Here is a 27,865-nt window from a genome sequence, read left to right as displayed (position 1 = left end):
CACTAGAGTGTAGTCTTCACACACTACATCTGCTTCCTCTTGTAAAAAATATGAGCCAGATCTTTCTAAATGGCATTTACAAGTCAAATACATTTCAACAAAATCACAGTTGACTTAGTGGAGACTGGACTACGATTCTAACTGTACCCCTTATCTACAAGTGTAACCACTGTAAAATAATAGCACAGATTACAGATGTCAGCATGTTTTCTGAAAGTGACACTTCATAAATGTGATTGTGGGTTTTTATTTACATATTACATTCACATAACAAAATGAACAAGAGACACCATCAAATCAAACATGTATGCTATTTGACAACAAAAAAACATTCCTGTGGCAGTGACACTGGACATGAAATGATCTAGGTCGATCTATTTGAGATTAAATAAACATACTGTACCTTCCGCCTCGCTAAACATTGTATCAGTGTACATATTGCACATGCTTACGTTCTTTTAAATATAAGTACTGTATATCACTGAGGCACCAGCACATACACATGAAACATGTACATAAAGAAACATGGACAATAAATAACTAAAGAACAAGTTACAAAAGCTGAATAAAAAAGTACAAATGTTAAACCTTGGCTTTGGTTATGGCTTAACTGGTCAAGAGTAATCCTGTCCATTATAATAGCTTTAATAAATCAAGTGCACATTTTGTCAATTTAACATACAAAAACAAATGGTATATGAGTCAAGTGACTGCTCAGCCATATGTCTGCTTTGCTATCTAGCTAACATCCAGTTAAAGTCCATTGTGTTTGTTTTCTCAGCCCCTCTGAGAGCTGAGAAAACAGTCAAGCCCCAGAGATCTCCACAAAGAGGGCACGGAGGAGCCCTCCATGGCAACGGTAGGTGAGTGTTGGTGTGATCATGGTGTAATGCTGGACCAGGTCACAGCAGGTGAGCGGTGCAGTCTTGTGTGATAATGGACAATGTTGTTGCATGTTATTGAGATCCATGAGTGTCTGATCCAACATTTGACACATCAAAGTTCTCATCATTAGCCTGATAGAGTTTGTCTGTCAATATACAGTACCATTAAACATGTTAAATTCGTCACAATGTGTGCAACATAAAAATGAAGCCTGCAGACTATTAATAATTTTTGACCACAATGAAAATGACTTAACCAAGAGTTTCACAGACCTAATAATATTGAATGAAGATTGTTATAGTTAAAACATTAAAAGGTGGTCCCTGTGTATATCCTTAGCCACAGTCAGTAGATATTGTTATAATGCACACTCATATCAAGCCTTATCATACATTGTGGGTCAGATTCACAGACCCAGATGATGCCCAGAATTACTCCTGTACAATGGACAATCTTTCAGTCATAGACTTATAGACAGTGATCCAGTTTATGTTATCTAAATCGAATTGCTGTTCATGAAATAACAATTCCAGATGTTGGTTAACTAAACTAAAATTGGCCTGTGCTTAAATCCATCTGTGAGTCTGTGAAACCTGCCCTCTTCACCTGCAATGTGAACAAGCATTTAATTTCTCTGATGCTCCGCATTAACTACAGTCCAATTATTTCTTCCCGATAAATATTATCCAATATATATATATTTTTGTCTTTGCCTGACTCTTAGGTTTGTGTCAGAGACACGCATTAGCCTATATTTCCATCACAGCATCAGACAAATGTCTACGGCCAATGACATGCCAAGATAATAAAAGGTATTTCAATTTTGCGCCACAAATGAAGTCCCTTTCATTTTTTTTCCTTCTAATTTGAGCACAGTGCTAATTTCACAACACATCCAGTAATAGTTTAATCCTGATTTAACACCACTCTCAGTTCATTGGATAGAAGCCGGTTTTTCTCAAGCTGCCGGTACAGAGGGTCTTTGCAGTCAGAAAGCAGGTTAAGAGAAAATAGAATAGAGAGAACAAAGTGTGTTAGTTCAGAAAGATAGAGTCTTGTGTCATGCTACAACAGCACACACAACAAATACCATTGTTTTCTACACTCTGCCTAAATGATCACATCTATATGCAAACAAAGAAATGGCTCCCTCACCTCAATGTGGAGATGGTGTGACTGTGAAATGACTGAATTATATGTTTACAGAATATCCCCAATGTTACACAAGTCACTATTATCTTTTGGCTTTGAACATGAAGCAAAGTGTGATCGTTGGGAATGCTGAGGATGCTGAAACAGGTACATTTTCAGTTTCTGATCAATCCATGTAGTTGAACTTGGCTGGTTAAAGAAGTTGAAACCATGCCTGAGGTTGGTAGAGAGGTCATGGCCGCAGCCCTCTGCACTTACACAATCCACTGCCTGAGTGGGGTCAAATCCCTGTCCCACCGCACCTCTACACAATATATTTTTGTTTATCTCTCTCCCTCTTAATTTCTTGCCTATCCCTATCAATAAACAGTTGTATACTTTTTTTTAAAGAATAAGCTCTGTGGATGTGCTCTGTGGATGTGCTTTTGTTAATACTACTACCATAATGTCAACCAAAATCTAATAAAAAAAAACATAAGTTTGTGAAGAGGAGCTTTCGGTTTTATTCAAAGCTGCTCAGTAATAAATTAAACAGAGAAAGATTTAAAGTCAGGAAATGAAATTAAGAACTACAGATTTGAAGGGTAAGGATGGCTGACATGGATGGATGTAAAGTTTATTTTACAGAAAGCAAAATGAGTCAGGGTTCTGTACAAAAGGTGGTCTATAGGATGGCAGCAGCAGCAGAGGCCCAATGTGCGGTGGTGCTGTGGTAAAGAAGAGATGTGGAGACATAGGGGACAGGATGTTGGGCAATACTGCCACATAGTTGTAGTAGAGAGAGGCCTCTCAACCAGCGGGTGGCATCTGTGATGGTTGTGAGATGATGTAAACAATTTAACTGGAAAAGAATGAGAGGAAAAACAGAACGTGTTGGAGGGACAAATCGTAGAAAGGCATGTGACTGATATGACATGCAGGATGGAAACACAGAACAGAAAGCAGAGCCAGGTACTCAAAAAGGGTTGAGAGGTACACTATTCTGGAAGTTCATTTTAGATGTTTCTAAAAGCATGTAAAAACTGATTGTACAACTTTAAATGTACAATGCATGTTAGATTCTATATAGTTCTCAGCCTAACAAAAAAGCCACTTGTTAACTACAAAAGGCAAAAGCTATTTGTTGTTGCATGGCAGTAGCGTAAAGTGAGTCAGATTAGTAGGCACTGAAATTAAAATGTGAGTGGAAAAGTCCAAACAGATGAATTTTTTTTGTTGTATATACCAGTAGAGGGAGTATACAGTAGAAAAAATTGTGAGTGGGTGGGACCTATGCACAACGCACAAGCAGACACAAGCAGGTGATAGATTACATGGAGGTCATGTCGTTGAGGGCGTGGTCCAGCTCCTCGCTGATGGCCTTGTACTTCAGTTTCTGTGCATACAACTCATCTATGATGGGTGGAGTGGAGGAGAGGAGTGGTGGAGGAGATGACATCGATGGGGTGATAATGAAGGAGGGCGGGGACAGCAACAGAGATGATAGACAGAGCAAAGAAAGGAGGGGAAAATGTAGGAAAAAACAAAGGATTGTCAAAGAACTGAAGGAAATAAAATAGAATGTCAAAGCAAAAAAGAATAAGGGAGCAATAGGATGTGCACAGGCCACTAATGCCCTGTTAGATTGTTTAGACCAATCAGGAAATGACTAACTGAAACCCTGATGAAGGCAGCTTGCTGTCGAAATGTTTGTATCTAATTAATACATATTACATCGGAGCGGTATAGTGTGTAGCTGCTTTCTTTTCCAGAAGGAAATGACAACATGGTCTCCAACCAAATTATATAGAGCTCCATTGTGAATGCTTTGTAATTCCACAGCTACAGTACCATAGTCACACCAACATGAGACATTTCTTTCCCTGGCCTGCACTAGCCTAACAAACACTGACTGTGGGTCTGCATAATGTCAGCTGTGGCACTGGCCTAGTCTGCCTAGCACAGAACTGACTGTGCAGAATGTAGATGCAGTATCTGATGACACCACAGAGGAGGTGATGAAAGGTTAGACTTGACAATATTTGCACATAACTCTTTTTAAAATTCTTCAAGCTCTGTCAAGTTGGTTGTTGATCATTGCTAAACAGCCATTTTCAAGTCTTGCCATAGATTTTCAAACCAAAACTGTAGGCCACTCAGGAACATTCAATGTTATCTTGGTAAGCAACTCCAGTGTATATTTGGCCTTGTGTTTCAGGTTATTGTCCTGCTGAAAGGTGAATTTGTCTCCCAGGTTTTCCTCTAGGATTTTGCCTTTGCTTAGCTCCATTTTGTTTATTTTTATCCTACAAATCTCCCTAGTCCTTGCTGATGACAAGCATACCCATGACATGATGCAGCCACCACCACACTTGAAAATATGAAGAGTGTTGCTCAGTGATGTGTTGTGTTGGATTTGCCCCAAACATAACATTTCGTATTCATGATATAGAGTTCATTTCTTTGCAACATTTTTTACAGTTTTACTTTAGTGCCTTATTGAAAACAGGATGCATTTTTTGAATATTTGAATTCTGTACAGGCTTCCTTCTTTTCACTCTGTCCTTTAGGTTAGTATTGTGCAGTAACTACAACGTTGCTGATTCATCCTCAGTTTTCTCCCATCATAGCCATTTTTTTTTTTCACTTTATTTAACCAGGTAGGCAAGTTGAGAACAAGTTCTCATTTACAACTGCGACCTGGCCAAGATAAAGCAAAGTAGTTCGACACATAACAACAGAGTTACACATGGAGTAAAACAAACATACAGTCAATAATACAGTAGAAAAATAAGTATTTATACAATGTGAGCAAATGAGGTGAGATAAGGGAGGTAAAGGAAATAAATAGGTCATGTTGGCAAAGTAAATACAATATAGCAATTAAAACACTGAAATGGTAGATTTGACAGTAGATGAGTGTTCAAAGTAGAAATACTGGGGTGCAAAGGAGCAAAATAAATAGAGTAGGGGAAGAGGTAGTTGTTTGGGCTATTTATAGATGGGCTATGTACAGGTGCAGTGATCTGTGAGCTGCTCTGACAGCTGGTGCTTAAAGCTAGTGAGGGAGATAAGTGTTTCCAGTTTCAGAGATTTTTGTAGTTCATTCCAGTCATTGGCAGCAGAGAACTGGAAGGAGAGACGGCCAAAGGAGGAATTGGCTTTGGGGGTGACCAGAGAGATATACCTGCTGGAGCGCGTGCTACAGGTGGGTGCTGCTACGGTGACCAGTGAGCTGAGATAAGGGGGGACTTTACCTAGCAGGGTCTTGTAGATGACCTGGAGCCAGTGGGTTTGGCGACGAGTATGAAGCGAGGGCCAGCCAACGAGAGCGTACAGGTCGCAGTGGTGAGTAGTATATGGGGCTTTGGTGACAAAACAGATGGCACTGTGATAGACTGCATCCAATTTGTTGAGTAGGGTGTTGGAGGCTGCAGGGCGAGCAGGTGCGGGCAGCGATCGGTTGAAGAGCATGCATTTAGTTTTACTTGTATTTAAGAGCAGTTGTAGGCCACGGAAGGAGAGTTGTATGGCATTGAAGCTCGTCTGGAGGGTTGTTAACACAGTGTCCAAAGAAGGGCCAGAAGTATACAGAATGGTGCCGTCTGCGTAGAGGTGGATTAGAGACTCACCAGCAGCAAGAGCGACATCATTGATATATACAGAGAAGAGAGTCGGCCCAAGAATTGAACCCTGTGGCACCCCCATAGAGACTGCCAGAGGCCCGGACAACAGGCCCTCCGATTTGACACACTGAACTCTGTCGGCGAAGTAGTTGGTGAACCAGTCGAGGCAATCATTTGAGAAACCAAGGCTGTTGAGTCTGCCGATGAGGATGTGGTGATTGACAGAGTCGAAAGCCTTGGCCAGGTCAATGAATACGGCTGCACGGTACTGTTTCTTATCAATGGCGGTTATGATATTGTTTAGGACCCTTAGCGTGGCTGAGGTGCACCCGTGACCAGCTCTGAAACCAGATTGCATAGTGGAGAAGGTACGGTGGGATTCAAAATTGTCGGTGATCTGTTTGTTCACTTGGCTTTCGAAGACCTTAGAAAGGCAGGGTAGGATCGATATAGGTCTGTAGCAGTTAGGGTCAAGAGTGTCCCCCCCTTTGAAGAGGGGGATGACCGCAGCTGCTTTCCAATCTTTGGGAATCTCAGACGACACGAAAGAGAGGTTGAACAGGGTAGTAATAGGGGTTGCAACAATTTTGGCAGATAATTTTAGAAAGAAAGGGTCCAGATTGTCTAGCCCGGCTGATTTGTGGGGTCCAGATTTTGCCGCTCTTTCAGAACATCAGCTGACTGGATTTGGGAGAAGGAGAAATGGGGAAGGCTTGGGCGAGTTGCTGTGGGGGGGGTGCAGTGCTGTTGACCGGGGTAGGGGTGGCCAGGTGGAAAGCATGGCCAGCCGTAGCAAAATGCATATTGAAATTCTCAATTATAGTGGATTTATCGGTGGTGACAGAGTTTCCTATCCTCAGTGCAGTGGGCAGCTGTTAAACCCTCACTGTTTTGATGTCACCATTGGCCTCATGGTGAAATCCCTGAGCGGTTTCCTTTCTTTCCGGCAACTGAGTTAGGAAGGACGCCTGTATCTTTGTAGTGACTGGGTATATTGATACACCATCCAAAGTGTAATTAATAACTTCACCATTCTCAAAGGGTTATTCAATGCGTGTGTTTTTTGTTTTTTTACCCATCTACCAATAGGTGCCCTTCTTTGCAAGAAATTGGAAAACTGGTCTTTGTGGTTGAATCTGTATTTGATATTCACTGCTCGACTGAGGGAACTTACAGATCATTTTATGTGTGGAGTAGAGAGATGGATGAGGTAGTCATTCAGAAATAATTTTAAACACTATTATTGCACACAGAGTGTGCCCATGCAACTTATTATGTGACTTGCTAAGCAACTTTTTACTCCTGGACTTATTTAGGCTAGTCATAACAAAGGGGTTGAGTACTTATTGACTCAAGACATTTCAACGTTTCATTTTTTATTAATTTGTAAACATTTCTAAAAACATAATTCCTCTGATATTATGGGATATTGTGTGTAAGCCAGTGACAAAATGTAATCAATTTTAAATTCAGGCTGCAACACAATACAACAGGGTGTGAATACTTTCTGAAGGCACTGTATATGTCCTGTTGTACTATACAACTTACCTCAGATTTTCACAGAGAAAATGCTTCACAATATATGAAATTTAAGGATAAAGGTCCATACCCTCCAGATCATCAATGGTCTTCTCAAGCTTGGCCACGGACCTCTCAGCGAACTCAGCACGGGTCTCAGCCTGTGGCACAAGAGGCAGACAAGATGTCCCATCCTCATCACACCAAAACATGTTCCAACATAGATATATAATACAATGTCTAGTGTTCTCCACCCTTTCTATGGTCCCACTTTACAGAAGAGCTAGTGGCTAACATGCTAACGCTAATGTCCCACTTTAGCTAATGGTAAAGTGAATGGAAACAGGGGCTAATTTGCTAACACTAAAGGGAACTCACCTCCTTTAGCTTGTCTGTGAGAACCTTGATCTCCTCCTCATACTTGTCCTCCTTCTGTGAGTACTGTAGTGACATAGTGGAGCGCAGGTCAGAGAGTCATCATCACAGCACTACCGACATGAACTGGTTGAATGGATAACAGGCAGAAATGAGTGGGCCTACTCAATAGAGTTACCTCCCTTTATCTCCATGGCTATACTAGCAGGCAATGGGGATAAAACCCCTGACTGCAACGACCTGAGAAGACATACATTTGTCTAAACAGACACCTACCTTCTCTGCCTGAGCCTCAAGAGACTTCAGGTTGTTTGTGACTGTCTTCAACTCTTCCTCAAGCTCAGCGCATTTGCTGGTGTTTTAGGTATGGTTGAAGGAGCAGAGGGGAAGGAACGAATGCAATAGGAGGACCGACGGGGGAAAGAAACAAGAGTTATAACAGGGCAACAAGCACACAATAAGAGTAATAGCAGGTTGTCTCCAAAGCAGTAAATTGTGCTGTATTTTGTGGTTGGTTCCAAAGTTTTTACCCTTCAGAGAGCTCAGCGCGCTCCTCTGTGCGTTCCAGATCACTCTCAATGATGACCAGCTTACGGGCGACCTGTTTTCACCCATAATAGGACAACACATCACTATACCACATTGGTGCACCATTGGTGTACAGGTCTATATGCTGTCTATTTCCCACGTGCACACACACACATACACGAGGACCTCAGAAGTACAGTGCCTTCGGAAATTATTCAGACCCCTTGAATTTTTCAAGGACATTCTGAGACTTGTCTCGAAGCCACTTCTGCATTGTCTTGGCTCTGTGCTTAGGGTCGTTGTCCTGTTGGAAGGTGAACCTTCACCCCAGTCTTTGTTCCTGAGCACTCTGGAGCAGGTTTTCATCAAGTATCTCTCTGTACTTTGCTCTGTTCATCTTTCCCTCGATCCTGACTAGTCTCCCAGTCCCTGCCGCTGAAAAACATCCCCACAACATGATGCTGCCACCACCATGCTTCACCGTAGGGATGGTGCCAGGTTTCCTCCAGATGTGACACTTGGCATTCAGGCCAAAGAGTTCAATCTTGGTTTCATCAGACCAGAGAATCTTGTTTCTCATGGTCTGACTCTTTTGGTGCCTTTTGGCAACTCCAAGTGGGCTGTCATGTGCCTTTTACTGAGGAATGGCTTCCATCTGGCCACTCTACCATAAAGTCCTGATTGGTGGAGTGCTGCAGAGATGGTTGTCCTTCTGGAAGTTTCTCCCATCTCCACAGAGGAACTCTGGAGCTCTGTCAGAGTGACCATCGAGTTCTTGGTCACCTCCCTGACCAAGGCCCTTCTCCCACGATTGCTGAGTTTTGCCGGGTGGCCAGCTCTAGGAAGAGTCTTGGTGGTTCCAAACTTCATTAAGAATGATGGAAGCCACGGTGTTCTTGGGGACCGTCAGTAATGCAGACATTTTTTTGGTACCCTCCCCCAGATCTGTGCCTCGACACAATCCTGTCTCGGAGCTCTACAGACAATTCCTTCGACCTCATGACTTGGTTTTTGCTCTGACATGCACTGTCAACTGTGGGACCTTATATAGACAGGTGTGTGCCTTTCCAAATCATGTCCAATCAATTGAATTTACCACAGGTGACTCCAATCAAGTTATAGAAGCATCAAGGATGATCAATGGAAACAGGATGCACCTGAGTTCAATTTCGAGTCTCATAGCAAAGGGTCTGAATACTTGTGTACATAAGGTATTTCTGTTTTTTATCTTTAATAAATTGGAAAAAAATTCTAAAACCTGTTTTTGCTTTGTCATTGTGAGGTATTGTGTGTAGATTGATGAGGATTTATTTTTATTTAATCCATTTTAGAATAAGGCTGTAACGTAACAAAATGAGGAAAAAGTCAATGGGTCTGAATGCTTTCCGAAGGCACTGTATATAATAAAGTATCAGCCTAAGGAAGGCTAGGAAACTCACCTCCTCGTACTTCCTGTCAGCCTCCTCAGCGATGTGCTTGGCCTCCTTCAGCTGGATCTCCTGCAGCTCCATCTTCTCCTCATCCTTCGATGCTCTGTTTTCAATCACCTTCATGCCTCTGGAGGACGGAATAAATGGGGGGAACATATGTCAGGGATAGGAGGACATTGCATGTTGTCTTTTTCTTTAAATAAATAACATGTTGATAAACTAAAAAGGAATAGGAGGACATTAATCTGCAGCCCAACAGTCCACACACTGTGGGGGCCATAACTACATTTGGCACTTGGCTATTGTAACACAATAAATCTGGTACAGTGTGCTTATGCATATTTTACATGAACGCTTCTCAATAAGTGTGCTAGTTAAAGAGATTGAACATGATCTTTAGCACTTACAAATTTGTCACATATTGTACTTATTGGAATTCATAACATACTGTATCATAAGAATTGCAGAATATTGTAAAAAAAAATGCAGGATGTAACATATCATAAGAAATGGATGTCGTTGTACACAATTGTGCAAAATTTTCGGTGACCCATTTTGGCTCGGCTTGGCTTCTTCTAAAACTACTGGCTGAAACTATACAATACCTTTCTAACGCATCCTTTACTGAACACTTTTAAGAGTGAAATGATAATATTATTACCGTGGTCATGTGGATTGATGTCATCTATATGGGTTTGGTGTTGATGACTGTGTTTGAGACAGACTGATGGGTCTGATGATGGCTGTGTCTATACTCCTAGAAGAAATGGTTCCAAAAGGGTTCTGCGGCTGTCCCCATAGGAGAATCCTTTTTAACTCCTGGTAAAACCCTTTTAGGCTCCATGTAGAACTATTTTGGGTTCCATGACGAGGCCTCTGTGGAAAAGGTTCTACATGAAACCCAAAAGGGTTCTACCCATCAACAAAAGTGGTTCTTCACAGGCTTCTCCTATGGTGACAGCCGAAAGAACCATTTTTGGTTCTAGATAGCACCTTTTTTGTCTAAGAGTGTAGTGTATGATACAGAGTCGGAGTCTGAGTGCTGCTGCTCACCTCTCACTCTCATCAGCAGCTTTCTCAGCCTCCTCCAGCTTGGTCAGAGCTGTGGCCAGACGCTCCTGAGCACGATCCAACTCCTCCTCAACCAGTTGGATGCGTCTGTTCAGGGAAGCTACATCAGCCTCGGCCTAAGACAGCACAACATGGAGAAACCACAATGTCAACCTGATGCACACTCAGACAGTCACACTTTCTTCCATAATACAGTATCTGGAGAGATGTGTAGTGTAATGGAGGAGGTTGGGGATCACATTTGGACACCTCTGTGGGGGGCTTCTTAACACTATAGGGGATTAAGGTTTAAATGTGTGAGAAAGGCATAAGGGCCCAGACCACACTATTTAATGTTTACATACCCTACATTACTCATCTCGTATGTATATACTGTACTCTATACCATCAACTGCATCTTGCCTATGCCGTTCGGCCATCACTCATTTATATATTTTTATGTACATATTCTTATTCATTCCTTTACACTTGTGTGTATAAGGTAGTTGTTGTGAAATTGTTAGGTTCAAATTACTTGTTAGATATTACTGCATGGTCGGAACTTGAAGCACAAGCATTTCGCTACACTTGCATTAACACCTGCTAACCATGTATATGTGACAAATAAATTTGATTTGATATTTTATTTATTTAACCTTTAACTAGGCAAGTCGGTTAAGAACAAATTCTTATTTACAATGATGACCTACACCTGCCAAACTCTAACCCGGACGGCACTGGGCCAATTGTGCGCCACCCTATGGGACTCCCAATCACGGCCAGTTGTGATACAGCCTAGAATGGAACCAGGGTCTGTAGTGACCCCTCTAACACTGAGATGCAGTGCCTTAGACCGCTGCACCACTCGAGTGCACCTGTAATTTCATGCTAATCTCCAGCATTATATATAACATTCATTAGACAAGATTGTATAAAATATACTTATATATAGGCCTAATTGGTATGTTTGGAAAGGCAGTGACCAATATAACATAATAAGCTGACAATTATGTAAATGTATGTAGCTACAGGAGGTGTAGGATGATAGTGTATGATCGGCTGGAGCATGCTGAAACTGCAGCAGCCTAGGCTAATGTGTTTATTTTGGAGTCTTCCTGCCTGGCACGTTTTACCATTAAATCGATTCTCACTGTCCCATTTCTCCATCCTTTTAGTACATCACAAGACAGACAAAATATAGTTTTTTTTTGTACCGTAAAATCATCTATATTCTGTCTATCGTTCTACCAAGCGTGTTGATCAGATTTATACTAATACTGTCGTCAGGCAGGCTGCAGACTAATTGTCTTAAATTATTAGCCAGGGCTTACGGATTCTCTCGCATCCCTCTCCAGACCCAGTTCCTTCTGCCGCCTCTCTGCCGACTCTTCTGCACCATCAGCCTGCTCTTGTAATGCTTTAATTTTCCTTTTTACAGCTTCCAACGACGTTAGCCCGGTCATTTCGCTTGTTTACTGCCTATTTTATATTGCCTACGCCTTTTTCTAACGGTTCTCGGGACAGAAACGCGCAACGATGCCGGGATGAGAAAATCTGCTCAAGTCTCTGTGGTTTTTTCCAACAGCTACTGGGGAGGCTGGGATTTGCGCTAAATGACACCGGAAGTAACACATGTCATACATTGCGCAAAATTGCCTCAAAATATCCATAAAGATTTTGTTAAAGAGGTTTTTATTTATTGTATTATAGTGAGATAATATGATTATGTCATAATGACTTATTGGCCATTAGCCTATAATGGGCACTCTGCTCAGAGCCCCCCCAACCCCCTTCCCTCCTACAGGCTCATGCTAGTGGTGCTGTGATTGCGCATCATATCTGGGATATTCATTTATTATGGGGGGATTTAACCTATAATAAAACGTTTAAAATGTATTTAAAGATATTAATTGTATTTAAAAATACAAATCGATTACATAAGGACAAAAGTAACATGATTATTCCAATTCATAATAATGATAGATCTATAGGCTACTTAAAGTATAAATATTTTTGGTACCATTTTTGTTTAATGTTTTTTTTACTATAATTACTATCATAATTTTGTGTTCTTTCTAAACTGACACAATAAGATGCATGTTTCCTATAAGAACAAACGTTTAATTATTGACGTCCCCTACAACATTCTCAGAATTAAACGTTTTAATTTGACGAGTGGAATATAATGTATGACACCTACAAATCTAAATTAAAGGTATTTCAAATATTCAAAAACGTCCACCAAACTTTTAACTGAAATTCTAAACGGGCCCCCATTTTAACCCAACAGGTTGCGGGGTGCACAGGGTACACTGCTTAAACCTGGCCTTACACTGCTTAAACCTTACACTGCTTAAACCCTGGCCTTACACTGCTTAAACCTGGCCTTACACTGCTTAAACCTTACACTGCTTAAACCTGGCCAGCTAAATTTAACCTTCTGCTTGCATCTTCGAGGAGGGTGGCACACAAGGCATATTTGTTAGGCCTACAGTTGGTCTACTCAGTCTTATTCGGTTTCAATGAACACATGTGGAATATTGCGCAATGCAGGCCAATGGTCGAGCCTAATGAAGACGCAGGTATTAACCATAAACAATTATGTAGGCTATTCCAAACTGAAACAATAACATTGCCTTAACTTATATGTACATGTATGATGACTAGGTCTAGAATGAAAAATGTTCAATGTTAGCAGACTGTTCGTGGTCCCCTGAATCCACTCTAACACTTCGGACAGGTTTATGCCACCGCGCCTCTTCAAACTTACGTCTGTGGCTTTCTTCTCAGCGAGTTCAAGTTTCTCCTGGGCATCCTTAAGAGACTCAGAGTACTTGTCCAACTCATCCTCTGTTCCCTTCAGCTTCTTCTGCAGCGCTACCAGGTCATCCTCAAGCTGACAGTTGGTGGAGAATATCATCAGTCAATTGGGGTGTGTCATAAGCAGCGTGGACACAGCCAGAAACAGACAAAAAAGGGAAGAAAACAAAAGCCAAGAGTCATGGAAAAAAGACAAACACTTACAAATGCGTCATGATATCTTCTTTGTCTTTGGACAAGTATGTACATTTAATTTATTCAATCCACTCACAAAACTAGAGCGGCATACTTTAATCAATAGACTACGCTATTCATGTTTTATGGTAAAAAATCTAACGTTGATCAAAGAATATTAGTTTATAGTAGGCTTAATCCTGCATAATGCAGTATAAATGAATCGATCCAACAATAAATATTTTCTAAAACTTCTTGGAGTCTAATAACAAAATATTGTCACGTCCCCAAAACAAATATATTCCAAATACGATTAAATACAACAATCAATACTGATCCTCCGAGACTTAATTTAATCCATATCGAGAGAGAGAACGCTCCAAAGCACTCCGTGCCCAAACATTTGACGCACGGTGTCAAAGGCACCCGTGCGCTATAAGACAGAACCCGATTTCTCTATGGATGCCAACCTGTTTGCTCTTGTCCTCCGCTGCCTTTTTGTCTCCCTCAGCTCCCTCAGCTCTGTCCAAGGCATTCTCCTTGTCTAGCTTAAGCATCTGCATCTTCTTCTTGATGGCGTCCATGACTGCTGTGTTGTTGGGGTGGCCTCACCAACTGACAAAAACCAAACTTTGAGTAAAACGCTGAGAAGCTCCGCGCGTCTGAACCACACTGAACGTGAAGCTGGAGTGCAGCTCGAGCCGACTGTAGCTTGTCAAATATGTACTATAGCAGAGGAGTTACTGGATCCCCATGGATACCAAATACTTTTTGGGAAAACGACGGCAGCTGCTCTCTTCCGCGGGTCCTGCCTTTTTTATGGCTCTCCTCAGCGATTCGCTGATCCAATACATTGTACTGTTGATAAGACTATATATGGGTTATGGGCGAGAAAGTGGCACCCCCTCAAAGACGTCTGTTCCTTTTTCAAACACTGTTCTGAGACGTAGGCTACAGCCAAGGAAGTTAGTTTGGGGAGTGGGGGTCAGTTTCTGCACAAGGAAGTGAAGGTGGACAACAAAAACATGATCTTTGACTGGAATTGCTAATTTCATTCTGGTAGGATAACTTATATTTGCTCAACACAGCAGTTCAAAGAAGGCTTGATAGAGTTATATTTATAGGAATAAATAATGGCATAGTATTCGTTGTTTAAGTTACCATTCCTCCAACCAAATTCATGTTTAAAATAATTGTGTCGCACACACTTAGTTTAGCCATTGACCCCTCTTGATTATTAATTGTGTCTCCACTATGAATCATAACACCTGAGAGATGGGGTCATGTAACTCTGATCTCCAAAGACAAAATAAGCAGTTATTAAAACAGACAAATTTAGTCTGTTTAAAAGGGATTGTCCCTGGGAGGGGTGTCATATTAATAATATTCTTATTCCGTCAGTGATACCACACAGTAGAAAGGAGAGGAGCACATCAACAAGTCCCTCAAGATAGTGTTCACAATCTGAAGAGGGGCATCAGATAGTGTTATATTCAACAGTGGCATATCACCAAGCTTATAAGTGCATTGGATTTCATTCAAAATGGCCACAGGGTAAGAAACGAGTGCTTTGGCATTTCAGCAATCCCCCTCTTCCTCTGTGACAGTTCACAGGTCCAGGGGATTCAGTCACAGCTGTCACACATGGACAGTGGAGGAGGAACCAGAGACCTGTCCAAACACACTGTGATTGGCTGCATGGTATGGACATATGCAGTGAGGGAAAAAAGTATTTGATCCCCTGCTGATTTTGTACGTTTGCCCACTGACAAAGAAATGATCAGTCTATAATTTTAATTGTAGGTTTATTTGAACAGTGAGAGACAGAAAGAATAACAAAAAAATCCATTAAAACGCATGTCATAAATGTTATAAAATGATTTGCATTTTAATGAGGGAAATAAGTATTTGACCCCTCTGCAAAACATGACTTAGTACTTGGTGGCAAAACCCTTGTTGGCAATCACAGAGGTCAGACGTTTCTTGTAGTTGGCCACCAGGTTTGCACACATCTCAGGAAGGATTTTGTCCCACTCCTCTTTGCAGATCTTCTCCAAGTCATTAAGGTTTCGAGGCTGACGTTTGGCAACTCGAACCTTCAGCTCCCTCCACAGATTTTCTATGGGATTATGGTCTGGAGACTGGCTAGGCCACTCCAGGACCTTAATGTCCTTCTTCTTGAGCCACTCCTTTGTTGCCTTGGCCGTGTGTTTTGGGTCATTGTCATGCTGGAATACCCATCCACGACCCATTTTCAATGCCCTGGCTGGGGGAAGGAGGTTCTCACCCAAGATTTGACGGTACATGGCCCCGTCCATCGTCCCTTTGATGCGGTGAAGTTGTCCTGTCCCCTTAGCAGAAAAACACCCCCAAAGCATAATGTTTCCACCTCCATGTTTGACAGTGGGGATGGTGTTCTTGGGGTCATAGGCAGCATTCCTCCTCCTCCAAACATGGCGAGTTGAGTTGATGCAAAAGAGCTACATTTGTCTCATCTGACCACAACACTTTCACCCAGTTGTCCTCTGAATCATTCAGATGTTCATTGGCAAACTTCAGACGGGCATGTATATGTGCTTTCTTGAGCAGGGGGACCTTGCGGGCGCCTCAGGATTTCAGTCCTTCACGGCGTGGTGTGTTACCAATTGTTTTCTTGGTGACTATGGTCCCAGCTGCTTTGAGATCATTGACAAGATCCTCCCGTGTAGTTCTGGGCTGATTCCTCACCGTTCTCATGATCATTGCAACTCCACGAGGTGAGATCTTGCATGGAGCCCCAGGCCGAGGGAGATGGACAGTTCTTTTGTGTTTCTTCCATTTGCGAATAATCGCACCAACTGTTGTCACCTTCTCACCAAGCTGCTTGGCGATGGTCTTGTAGCACATTCCAGCCTTGTGTAGGTCTACAATCTTGTCTCTGACATCCTTGGAGAGCTCTTTGGTCTTGGCCATGGTGGAGAGTTTGGAATCTGATTGATTGATTGCTTCTGTGGACAGGTGTCTTTTATACAGGTAACAAACTGAGATTAGGAGGACTCCCTTTAAGAGTGTGCTCCTAATCTCAGCTCGTTACATGTATAAAAGACACCTGGGAGCCAGAAATCTTTGATTGAGAGGGGGTCAAATACTTATTTCCCTCATTAAAATGCAAATCAATTTATAACATTTCTGACATGCGTTTTTCTGGATTTTTTTGTTGTTATTCTGTCTCTCACTGTTCAAATAAACCTACCATTAAAATTATAGACTGATAATTTCTTTGTCAGTGGGCAAACGTACAAAATCAGCAGGGGATCAAATACTTTTTTTCCTCACTGTACCCTCAAGTTCACTTTTACCTAAATCATTTCTAGGATATATCTTTATGGGGAAGATAATGAAAAAATTATGTCTAGTACTTACATTTATAGTACATTTTACTTTACAGTACTCATACGTACAGAACATTGGTTTAAACTATAGGTGATATGTGTGTGAAAGCTACTGCTCTTGTAGCCCTATACCCCATAAAGGAGAAGAACAGAACAACAACACAAACAATGACGTCTTTATATCACCATATCCTTATAGGTTGGCTCACCGACATCTACTCAAACAACCTCTTCTTCTTGTCCTCTCTGTTCCACCCATGTTTTCTTGAGGGGTATTTTTAGGAGCATCTTGTTTGCACGAGTTGCACCTGTTACATACTGTACATAGGGCTTCAACAAGGGTTCTTCTAAGATCCTCAAAGTTCTTTGAAGAACCTTAGGGATATTGGCACTGAAAAATGCCCCCAAAAGTTACTTCCAACAACCCCATAGGAGGTGGGGTTCATCAAGGAACCTCCTTAGTTCTTGGGGGTTCTTGCAGGTGCCTAACTGCCCAAATGAAACATTTGGATTTGAATTTGAGAAAACAGCAGGTGCAGGCACTTAACTAAACATTTGTAAGATCTCCTCATTTTAAGATTTCTCCCTTGTATGATCTAAAATGATATTGTTTTATGGTGATACTATCTATCTTTTCATATTTGTGCAAATGGCTCTGTTTGGCACTTTCTCAATTTGAAAATTATTTCTAAAACAGAAAATGGACACAATTCAGTGGATGTCAGTCAACAAAGAGGTAAGAATATGTTGAAGGCTATAGCTGCATTGGGCGCCGATGCCTGAACTGACAACTTATTTGTGTGCATCTGTGTCTGCAGGCATACTGACAAGGAGGCACATAAAGGTATGTACAATTGGTATTGGTTTGTCGCATGAATGTTATGCAGATCACATGTAGGCCCACCGTACCTTCTCCACTATGCAATCTGGTTTCAGAGCTGGTCATGGGTGCACCTCAGCCACGCTCAACGTCCTAAACGATATCATGACCGCCATCGATAAAAGACAGTACTGTGCAGCTGTCTTCATCAACCTGGCCAAGGCTTTCGACTCTGTCAATCACCGTATTCTTATCGGCAGACTCAACAGCCTTAGCTTCTCAAATGACTGCCTCGCCAACTACTTCTCAGAAAGAGTTCAGTGTGTCAAATCGGAGGGCCTGTTGTTCGTACCTCTGTCAGTCTCTATGGGGGTGCCACAGGGTTCAATTCTCGAGCCGACTCTTTTCTCTGTATATATCAATGATGTCGCTCTTGCTGCTGGTGATTCTCTGATCCACCTCTACACAGACGACACCTTTCTGTATACATCTGGCCCTTCTTTGGACACTGTGCTAACAAACCTCCAAACGAGCTTCAACGCCATACAATACTCATTCCATGGCCTCCAACTGCTTTTAAACGCAAGTAAAACTAAGTGCATGCTCTTCAACCGATTGCTGCCCGCACCCTCCCGCCCGACTAGTATCACTACTCTGGACGGTTCTGACTTAGATTATGTGGACATCTACAAATACAGTTGCTGTCGGAAGTTTACATACACCTTAGCCAAATACATTTAAACTCAGTTTTTCACAATTCCTGACATTTAATTCCAGTAAAAAGTCCCTGACCTAGGTCAGTTAGGATCACCACTTTATTTTAAGAATGTGAAATGTCAGAATAATAGAAGAGAGAATGATTGATTTCATCTTTTATTTCTTTCATCACATTCCCAGTGGGTCAGAAGTTTGCATACACTCAATTAGTATTTGGTAGCATTGCCTTTAAATTGTTTAACTTGGGTCAAACGTTTCTGGTAGCCTTCCACAAGCTTCCCTGTCACAAGCGTCGATGAAGGGGGACCCAAAACGCAGCGGGTAAAGTGCTCATCTTCTTTTATTATTTAAATAAAGTGAACACTTAAACAAAAATAACAAACCGACAATACAGCTCCATAAGGCACACAGGCTATACAGAAAATAACCACCCACAAAGACACAGGAAAAACAGGCTGCCTAAGTATGGCTTCCAATCAGAGACAACGAAAGACACCTGCCTCTGATTGGAAGCCATACTTGGCCACACATAGAAAAAGAAACATAGAACTAGAACCCCTAGAACCAACAACTCTAAAACACACAAAACAAACACCCCCTGCCACGCCCTGATCATACTACAATTACAAATGACCCCTTTACTGGTCAGGACGTAACATTCCCACAATAAGTTGGGTGAATTGTCCCATTCCTCCTGACAGAACTGGTGAGAGTCAGGTTTGTAGGCCTCCCTGCTCGCATACGCTTTTTCCAGATCTGCCCACAAATTCTCTATAGGATTGAGGTCAGGGCTTTGTGATGGCCACTCCAATACCTTTACTTTGTTGTCCTTAAGCCATTTTGCCACAGCTTTGAAAGTATTGTCGTGTCTTTGGCTATGCCGGATTAAGTGATATGACATGCTAACTTATAAAATGATTTCTCTGTAATTAATATTACCTGATTAAGCTAATCATGTAAATGTAATTAACTTGAAAGTCGGGGCACCACGGAAGAACGTTTATAGAGCCGTTATAGTAATATTTTACATCGATAGCAGTCAATATTAACCCTTATCTTATTTTCAGTCTCATAATGAAAGTTGTAAATTCTTGGCTATCTTCACGAACCCTGGCTAACAAGTTGAATCAGCAACACAAAATTGGGTTTAATTATTTATTTACTAAATACCTAAACTAATCACACAGAATTACATATACACAGAATACAAATGATGTCATACAGAAAACGTCCTGGTGGACGGAACCTGTATCATGGCTGGTTACACAAAGGAAAGGGGGTTGGGCTTGAATGAAAGAGCGGGAAGATTTAGGAACGAAGAAACAGCAGCTATGCTATCGTAAATACATTATCTTATGCATTCTAAATTACCGCCCATTTGGAAAAGGAAAATGCAATAAATATTTACTCTGAGCTGCGCTTCGGTAGATTGGTCGTAGATGCTGGCCGGGTTGGCCAACAGATCTTCCTGTACGTACTCGGAAGAATGTCTCTGGTGGTAAATTGGATACGTGGTGGTATCTTCGTCCGTCTGTTAGACTGGATCCGTCGTCCGTCCTTTCCTAGCCCACGTCTACAGCGGCCGCTGCTAACTCAATGGCTAGGAAGTATCACTTCTGTAGTGAATAAGCTCAAAGATCATACCAGTTCATACCATAGCTCACGCCGAGGTTGGCTTAGTTCTGTCCTTGACATGTGTGTCCTTCTAACGTAGAGGCTGCAGACCTCACGTGCTGGAACAACGTGGTTATCTTTTCATCAAAGGCTTATATAGTGGAGAGGGGGGAAGGATGTGTTTCATCGTTTATAACCCCTCTTCACAGGGGTGGGCCACTGATCAAGCAGGGCTCTTTCCTTATGAAAACCCAAATCTCTCATTTGGAAGCTAAAATTACATTTAATCTCCTAACAAACAATTTCAATATCAAACATTTCAATTGCATAACAATTCCATGTGACTCTGATAACTAGAGGGTGGATACTTTCCCAGGTACAGTTTATGTCATCCTGTCATCAGTCATAATGTCTCAGATGACAACGGAACTGACATCCATACTCATTACGTTATCAAGCATATTTCCAACTGGTTTTATTACCAAAATATGGTTCCTTTCCCCATTTGTTTGATGTTCCCAGACTCTCTATATTTAACAGGACAGCAGTCCTTCAGTAGGGTCAGTAAGAGAGGGGAAGGGAGAAAGGTATTTATGGGGGGGGGGGGTCATAAACCTTACCCACAGGCCAACGTCATGACAGTATGCTTGGGGTCATTGTCCATTTGGAAGACCCATTTGCGACCAAGCTTTAACTTCCTGACTGATGTCTTGAGATGTTCCTTCAATATATCCACCTAATTTTCCTCCCTCGTGATGCCATCTATTTTGTGAAGTGCACCAGTCCCTCCTGCAGCAAAGCACCCCCACAACATGATGCTGCCACCCCCATGCTTCACGGTTGGGATGGTGTTCTTTGGCTTGCAAGCCTCCCCCTTTTTCTTCAAACATAACGATGGTCATTATGGCCAAAACAGTTCTATTTTTGTTTCATCAGACCAGAGGACATTTCTCCAAAAAGTACAATCTTTGTACCCATGTGCAGTTGCAAATCGTAGTCTGGCTTTTTTAACGTCGGTTTTGGAGCGGTGGCTTCTTCCTTGCTGAGCGGCCTTTCAGGTTATGTCGATATAGGACTCATTTTACTGTGGATATAGATACTTTTGTACCTGTTTCCTCCAGTATCTTCATAAGGTCCTTTGCTGTTGTTCTGGGATTAATTTGCACTTTTCACACGAAAGTACGTTCATCTCTAGGAGACAGAACGCGTCTCCTTTCTGAGCGGTATGACGGCTACGTGGTCAAATCAAAATCAAATCAAATTTATTTATATAGCCCTTCGTACATCAGCTGAAATCTCAAAGTGCTGTACAGAAACCCAGCCTAAAACCCCAAACAGCAAGCAATGCATGTGAAAGAAGCACGGTGGCTGGAAAAAACTCCCTAGGAAAAACTCCTGAGAAAACCTAGGAAGAAACCTAGAGAGGAACCAGGCTATGAGGGGTGGCCAGTCCTCTTCTGGCTGTGCCGGGTGGATATTATAACAGAACATGGTCAAGATGTTAAAATGTTCGTAAATGACCAGCATGGTCAAATAATAATAATCATAGTAATTGTCGAGGGTGCAACAAGCACGTCCGGTGAACAGGTCAGGGTTCCGTAGCCGCAGGCAGAACAGTTGAAACTGGAGCAGCAGCATGGCCAGGTGGACTGGGGACAGCAAGGAGTCATCATGCCAGGTAGTCCTGAGGCATGGTCCTAGGGCTCAGGTCCTCCGAGAGAAAGAAAGAAAGAGAGAAAGAGAGAATTAGAGAGAGCATATTTACATTCACACAGGACACCGGATAAGACAAGAGAATACTCCAGATGTAACAGACTGACCCTAGCCCCCCGACACATAAACTACTGCAGCATAAATACTGGAGGCTGAGACAGGAGGGATCAGAAGACACTGTGGCCCCATCCGATGATACCCCCGGACAGGGCCAAACAGGCAGGATATAACCCCACCCACTTTGCCAAAGCACAGCCCCCACACCACTAGAGGGATATCTACAACCACCAACTTACCGTCCGAAGACAAGGCCGAGTATAGCCCAAAGATCTCCGCCACGGCACAACCCAAGGGGGGGGCGCCAACCCAGACAGGAAGACCACGTCAGTGGCTCAACCTACTCAAGTGACGCACCCCTCCCATGGACGGCATGGAAGAACACCAGTAAGTCAGTGACTCAGCCCCTGTAAAAGGGTTAGAGGCAGAGAATCCCAGTGGGAAGAGGGGAACCGACAAGGCAGAGACAGCAAGGGCGGTTCGTTGCTCCAGCCTTTCCGTTCACCTTCACACTCCTGGGCCAGACTATACTTAATCATAGGACCTACTGAAGAGATATGTCTTCAGTAAAGACTTAAAGGTTGAGACTGAGTCTGCGTCTCTCACATGGGTAGGCAGACCATTCCATAAAAATGGAGCTCTATAGGAGAAAGCCCTACCTCCAGCCGTTTGCTTAGAAATTCTAGGGACAATTAGGAGGCCTGCGTCTTGTGACCGTAGCGTACGTGTAGGTATGTACGGCAGGACCAAATCGGAAAGATAGGTAGGAGCAAGCCCATGTAATGCTTTGTAGGTTAGCAGTAAAACCTTGAAATCAGCCCTTGCCTTAACAGGAAGCCAGTGTAGGGAGGCTAGCACTGGAGTAATATGATCAATTTTTTTGGTTCTAGTCAGGATTCTAGCAGCCGTATTTAGCACTAACTGAAGTTTGTTTAGTGCTTTATCCGGGTAGCCGGAAAGTAGAGCATTGCAGTAGTCGAGCCTAGAAGTAACAAAAGCATGGATTAATTTTTCTGCGTCATTTTTGGACAGAAAGTTTCTGATTTTTGCAATGTTACGTAGATGGAAAAAAGCTGTCCTTGAAGCAGTCTTGATATGTTCTTCAAAAGAGAGATCAGGGTCCAGAGTAACGCCGAGGTCCTTCACAGTTTTATTTGAGACGACTGTACAACCATCCAGATTAATTGTCAGATTCAACAGAAGATCTCTTTGTTTCTTGGGACCTAGGACAAGCATCTCTGTTTTGTCCGAGTTTAAAAGTAGAACATTTGCAGCCATCCACTTCCTTATGTCTGAAACACAGGCTTCTAGCGAGGGCAATTTTGGGGCTTCACCATGTTTCATTGAAATGTACAGCTGTGTGTCGTCCGCATAGCAGTGAAATTTAACATTATGTTTTCAAATTACATCCCCAAGAGGTAAAATATATAGTGAAAACAATAGTGGTCCTAGAACGGAACCTTGAGGAACACCGAAATGTACAATTGATTTGTCAGAGGACGAACCATTCACAGAGACAAACTGATATCTTTCCGACAGATAAGATCTAAACCAGGCCAGAACTTGTCCATGTAGACCAATTTGGGTTTCCAATCTCTCCAAAAGAATGTGGTGATCGATGGTATCAAAAGCGGCACTAAGATCTAGGAGCATGAGGACAGATGCAGAGCCTCGGTCTGACGTCATTAAAAGGTCATTTACCACCTTCACAAGTGCAGTCTCAGTGCTATGATGGGGTCTAAAACCAGACTGAAGCGTTTCGTATACATTGTTTGTCTTCAGGAAGGCAGTGAGTTGCTGCGCAACAACTTTTTCTAAAAATTTTGAGAGGAATGGAAGATTCGATATAGGCCGATAGTTTTTTATAATTTCTGGGTCAAGATTCGGCTTTTTCAAGAGAGGCTTTATTACTGCCACTTTTAGTGAGCTTGGTACACATCCGGTGGATAGAGAGCCGTTTATTATGTTCAACATAGGAGGGCCAAGCACAGGAAGCAGCTCTTTCAGTAGTTTAGTTGGAATAGGGTCCAGTATGCAGCTTGAGGGTTTGGAGGCCATGATTATTTTCATCATTATGTCGAGAGATATAGTACTAAAACACTTTAGTATCTCCCTTGATCCTAGGTCCTGGCAGAGTTGTGCAGACTCAGGACAATGGAGCCCTGGAGGAATACCCAGATTTAAAGAGGAGTCCGTAATTTGCTTTCTAATGATCATGATCTTTTCCTCAAAGAAGTTCATAAATTTATTACTGCTGAAGTGAAAGCCATCCTCCATTTGCGAATGCTGCTTTTTAGTTAGCTTTGCGACAGTGTCAAAAAGAAATTTCGGATTGTTCTTATTTTCCTCAATTAAATTGGAAAAATAGGATGATCGTGCAGCAGTGAGGGCTCTTCGATACTGCACGGTACTGTCTTTCCAAGCTAGTCGGAAGACTTCCAGTTTAGTGTGGCGCCATTTCCGTTCCAATTTTCTGGAAGCTTGCTTCAGAGCTCGTGTATTTTCTGTATACCAGGGAGCTAGTTTCTTATGACAGATGTTTTAAATTTTTAGGGGTGCAACTGCATCTAGGGTATTGCGCAAGGTTAAATTGAGTTCCTCGGTTAGGTGGTTAACTGATTCTTGTCCTCCGACGTCCTTGGGTAGGCAGAGGGAGTCTGGAAGGGCATCAAGGAATCTTTGGGTTGTCTGAGAATTTATAGCACGACTTTTAATCTTCCTTGGTTGGGGTCTGAGCAGATTATTTGTTGCAATTGTAAACGCAATAAAATGGTGGTCCGATAATCCAGGATTATGAGGAAAAACATTAAGATCCACAACATTTATTCCATGGGACAAAACTAGGTCCAGAGTATGACTGTGGCAGTGAGTAGGTCCAGAGACATGTTGGACAAAACCCACTGAGTCGATGATGGCTCCGAAAGCCTTTTGGAGTGGGTCTGTGGACTTTTCCATGTGAATGCTAAAGTCACCAAAAATTAGAATATTATCTGCTATGACTACAAGATCCGATAGGAATTCAGGGAACTCAGTAAGGAACACTGCATATGGCCCAGGAGGCCTGTAAACAGTAGCTATAAAAAGTGATTGAGTAGGCTGCATAGATTTCATGACTAGAAGCTCAAAAGACGAAAACGTCATTGTTTTTTTTTTTGTAAATTGAAATTTGCTATCGTAAATGTTAGCAACACCTCCGCCTTTGCCGGATGCACGGGGGGTATGGTCACTAGTGTAACCAGGGGGTGAGGCCTCATTTAACACAGTAAATTCATCAGGCTTAAGCCATGTTTCAGTCAGGCCAATCACATCAAGATTATGATCAGTGATTAGTTCATTGACTATAACTGCCTTGGAAGTGAGGGATCTAACATTAAGTAACCCAATTTTGAGATGTGAAGTATCACAATCTCTTTCAATAATGGCAGGAATGGAGGAGGTCTTTATACTAGTAAGATTACTGAAGCGAACACCGCCATTTTTAATTTTGCCCATCCTAGATCGAGGCACAGACACGGTCTCAATGGGGAAAGCTGAGCTGACTACGCTAACTGTGCTAGTGGCAGACTCCACTAAGCTGGCAGGCTGGCTAACAGCCTGTTGCCTGGCCTGCACCCTATTTCGTTGTGGAGCTAGAGGAGTTAGAGCCCTGTCTATGTTCGTAGATAAGATGAGAGCACCCCTCCAGCTAGGATGGAGTCCGTCACTCCTCAGCAGGCCAGGCTTGGTCCCATGGTGTTTATACTTGCGTACTATTGTTTGTATAGATGAACGTGGTACCTTCAGGCATTTGGAAATTGCTCCCAAGGATGAACCAGACTTGCGGAGGTCTACAATTTTCTTTTTGAGGTCTCGGCTGATTTCTTTTGATTTTCCCATGATGTCAAGCAAAAAGACACTGAGTTTGAAGGTAGGCCTTGAAATACATCCACATGTACACATACAGTGAATAAGTGAAATAATCTGTCTGTAAACAATGGTTGGAAAAATTACTTGTGTCATGCACAAAGTAGATGTCCTAACCGACTTGCCAAAACTATAGTTTGTTAACAAGAATTTGTGGAGTGGTTGAAAAAATGAGTTTTAATGACTCCAACCTAAGTGTATGTAAACTTCCGACATCAACTGTATGTGTATAAAAACCGTTGTCAAAAGTGAACAGTTTTTTATTCACATTTACCACAAAACCAAGATATGAATACTTTTTCATGTGCATGTTTTGTTAATCAACTGTATAATATATATTATTGTATCCACAGAGTACACCCTCCCTATACCGCTGATGAATATAACTGGAAACCTGTTCGATCACCATGCACTGCAAAATCTTTCTGGCTATGGATGCGAAGGATATCAACACGCTGGGGGGGGGGTACAGACCTCCTACCTAACTCAGTTGCCGGAGAGGAAGGAAACCGCTCAAGATGGATCAATAACATTGTAGTTACTCCCAAAAATATTACAAGATGTCTCTTTGCAACAAGGCACTAAAGTAATACTGCAAAAATGTGGCAAAGCAATTAACATTTTGTCCTGAATACAAAGTGTTGTTTGGTGCAAATCCAATACAACACATTACTGAGTACCACTCTCTATATTTTCAAACGTAGTGGCGGCTGCATCATGTTATGGGCATGCTTGTAATCTTTAACGACTGGGGAGTTTTTCAGGATAAAAAAGTAACAGAATGGAGCTAAGCACAGGACAAATCCTAGAGGAAAAATCCTAGCGGAATCCTAGAATTTTTAAAAGAATAATGTGCAAATGTTGCACAATCCAGGTGTGGAAAGCTCTTAGAGACTTACCCAGAAGGACTCACAGCTGTAATCGCTGCCAAAGGTGCTTCTACAAAGTATTGACTGAGTGATGTGAATACTTTAATTTCATTTTCAATAAATGTTCAATAATTTAAAAAAACATGTTTTCCCTTTGCCATTATGGGGGATTGTGTATAGATGGGTGAGAAAATAAATCCATTTAGAAAATAAGACTAACATAACAAAATGTGGAATACGTCAAGGGGTATGAATACTTTCTGAAGGCACTGTATGTACTTTGAAGCAGACTAAAGCATTAGATGAATAGTTTGCAGTGATCACTAATGTTCTCCCTGGGGTGTCTGCCCATCTCATTTTATGGCAGGCACTAGACAGGCAGCTGTCATTCTCTTGTTAGCCTGGGTTTTGTCCAACTGCTGCCAGGCACAGCATGCCGCTCATCCACACAGATCAAAGACCACATAGACCGCTCATACAGAGATCAGAGAGACTCAGAGCAGAAGCCATGCTATCCCAGGACATTTGGGGCTAATGGAGACAGATACTAGACACAAATACACAAACACAGTACCTGGCCAACTGATCATAATGCTTTAAAAAGTCTAGCCAAGATAGCTCAGGGACAAGGCTGGGCCAAAACAAAGTACATGGAATTACATTTACACAGAGTTAACTTAACAGTGTAATTTCTATTTAGGTATTCTTACTGGGGAAGTGATAAACCCTTTTACTACAGTGGAATTTCATGCCCATGCCTCGCTTCGTATTTCAGGTATTCAGTCTCATAAAAATACTTAGAGGGCACTGAAGTATCTGACCATGATTCTACCGCCCTCCATTACTGGGAACTTGGGATAGCATAAAACTAACTCTCTCTCTGTCAGTCATGTAATACATGTGCTTCCTTTATGCCTCTAAGCCCATCATAACAGTATATCCCTCAATCCCACACCACTGGTCTGGCAACAGCACTGTGGTGAGTAGAGTATTCCCAGGCTGGTGGGAAGTATGTGGTCATGTAATGCGGTCGGTTGTACCGCGGTCGTGGGTGAGTGTCAGTGTAATGGTCTCTGGTAGTAACTATGTGAACCCTACAGACTGCTGCCAGTCCTCTTCATTAACCAGGACTTTCAGGTATTTTGATAAAACATCTTAGCACATTGGGTCAGGTGAAAAGGGGCTTGAAATGCAGTAGACATTGTCTACATTCTCAGAGTAGTACAATTCCACAATGGGATCAATAGCTAAATTGTATTCCCTC

The 27,865-nt window shown here is 42.2% G+C and overlaps 1 protein-coding gene and 1 long non-coding RNA gene across 5 annotated transcripts; one reads left to right on the top strand and one right to left on the bottom strand.

Moving 5' to 3' along the window:
• Window positions 1-903: 903 nt before the first annotated feature.
• Window positions 904-14,233, bottom strand: LOC115203321 (tropomyosin alpha-1 chain). 4 transcript variants are annotated; one of them, XM_029767911.1, is made up of 10 exons: window positions 14,008-14,231; window positions 13,314-13,439; window positions 10,547-10,680; window positions 9,503-9,620; window positions 8,066-8,136; window positions 7,812-7,887; window positions 7,539-7,601; window positions 7,252-7,321; window positions 3,351-3,429; window positions 2,517-2,878 (listed from the first exon to the last, which is right to left on the bottom strand). In XM_029767911.1, the coding sequence occupies exons 1-10, from the start codon at window positions 14,119-14,121 to the stop codon at window positions 2,875-2,877; spliced, it is 855 nt and encodes a 284-aa protein (XP_029623771.1). In that variant the 5' UTR covers window positions 14,122-14,231; the 3' UTR covers window positions 2,517-2,874. The 4 variants fall into 4 exon arrangements, with proteins under 4 accessions (XP_029623772.1, XP_029623774.1, XP_029623771.1 ...); XM_029767912.1 differs by lacking the exons at window positions 2,517-2,878; window positions 3,351-3,429 and adding an exon at window positions 904-1,865 and having other exon boundaries at window positions 14,008-14,233; XM_029767914.1 differs by lacking the exons at window positions 2,517-2,878; window positions 3,351-3,429; window positions 13,314-13,439; window positions 14,008-14,231 and adding exons at window positions 904-1,865; window positions 11,875-12,080.
• Window positions 14,234-14,361: 128 nt separating this feature from the next.
• Window positions 14,362-26,370, top strand: LOC115203322 (uncharacterized). The gene is made up of 4 exons (XR_003880150.1): window positions 14,362-14,596; window positions 15,145-15,238; window positions 17,727-17,752; window positions 26,086-26,370. It is a non-coding gene; the product is annotated as an uncharacterized LOC115203322 (long non-coding RNA).
• The last annotated feature ends 1,495 nt before the right edge of the window (window positions 26,371-27,865 follow it).

This window comes from Salmo trutta, chromosome 12 (genome assembly GCF_901001165.1).
Source record: "Salmo trutta chromosome 12, fSalTru1.1, whole genome shotgun sequence".
Classification (NCBI taxonomy): Eukaryota; Metazoa; Chordata; class Actinopteri; order Salmoniformes; family Salmonidae; genus Salmo; species Salmo trutta.
Note: the sequence above shows the minus strand (reverse complement) of the source record. Positions and strands in the feature narration are given on the sequence as shown.

Coding starts and splice junctions, on each gene's coding strand:
- LOC115203321 (XM_029767911.1), bottom strand. CDS start 14,121: ATGGACGCCATCAAGAAGAAGATGCAGATGCTTAAGCTAGACAAGGAG. Junction 7,888..8,065: donor CGCGCTGAGCTCTCTGAAGG/GTAAAAACTTTG, acceptor CTAAAACACCAG/CAAATGCGCTGAGCTTGAGG. Junction 7,602..7,811: donor TTGAGGCTCAGGCAGAGAAG/GTAGGTGTCTGT, acceptor ATGTCACTACAG/TACTCACAGAAGGAGGACAA.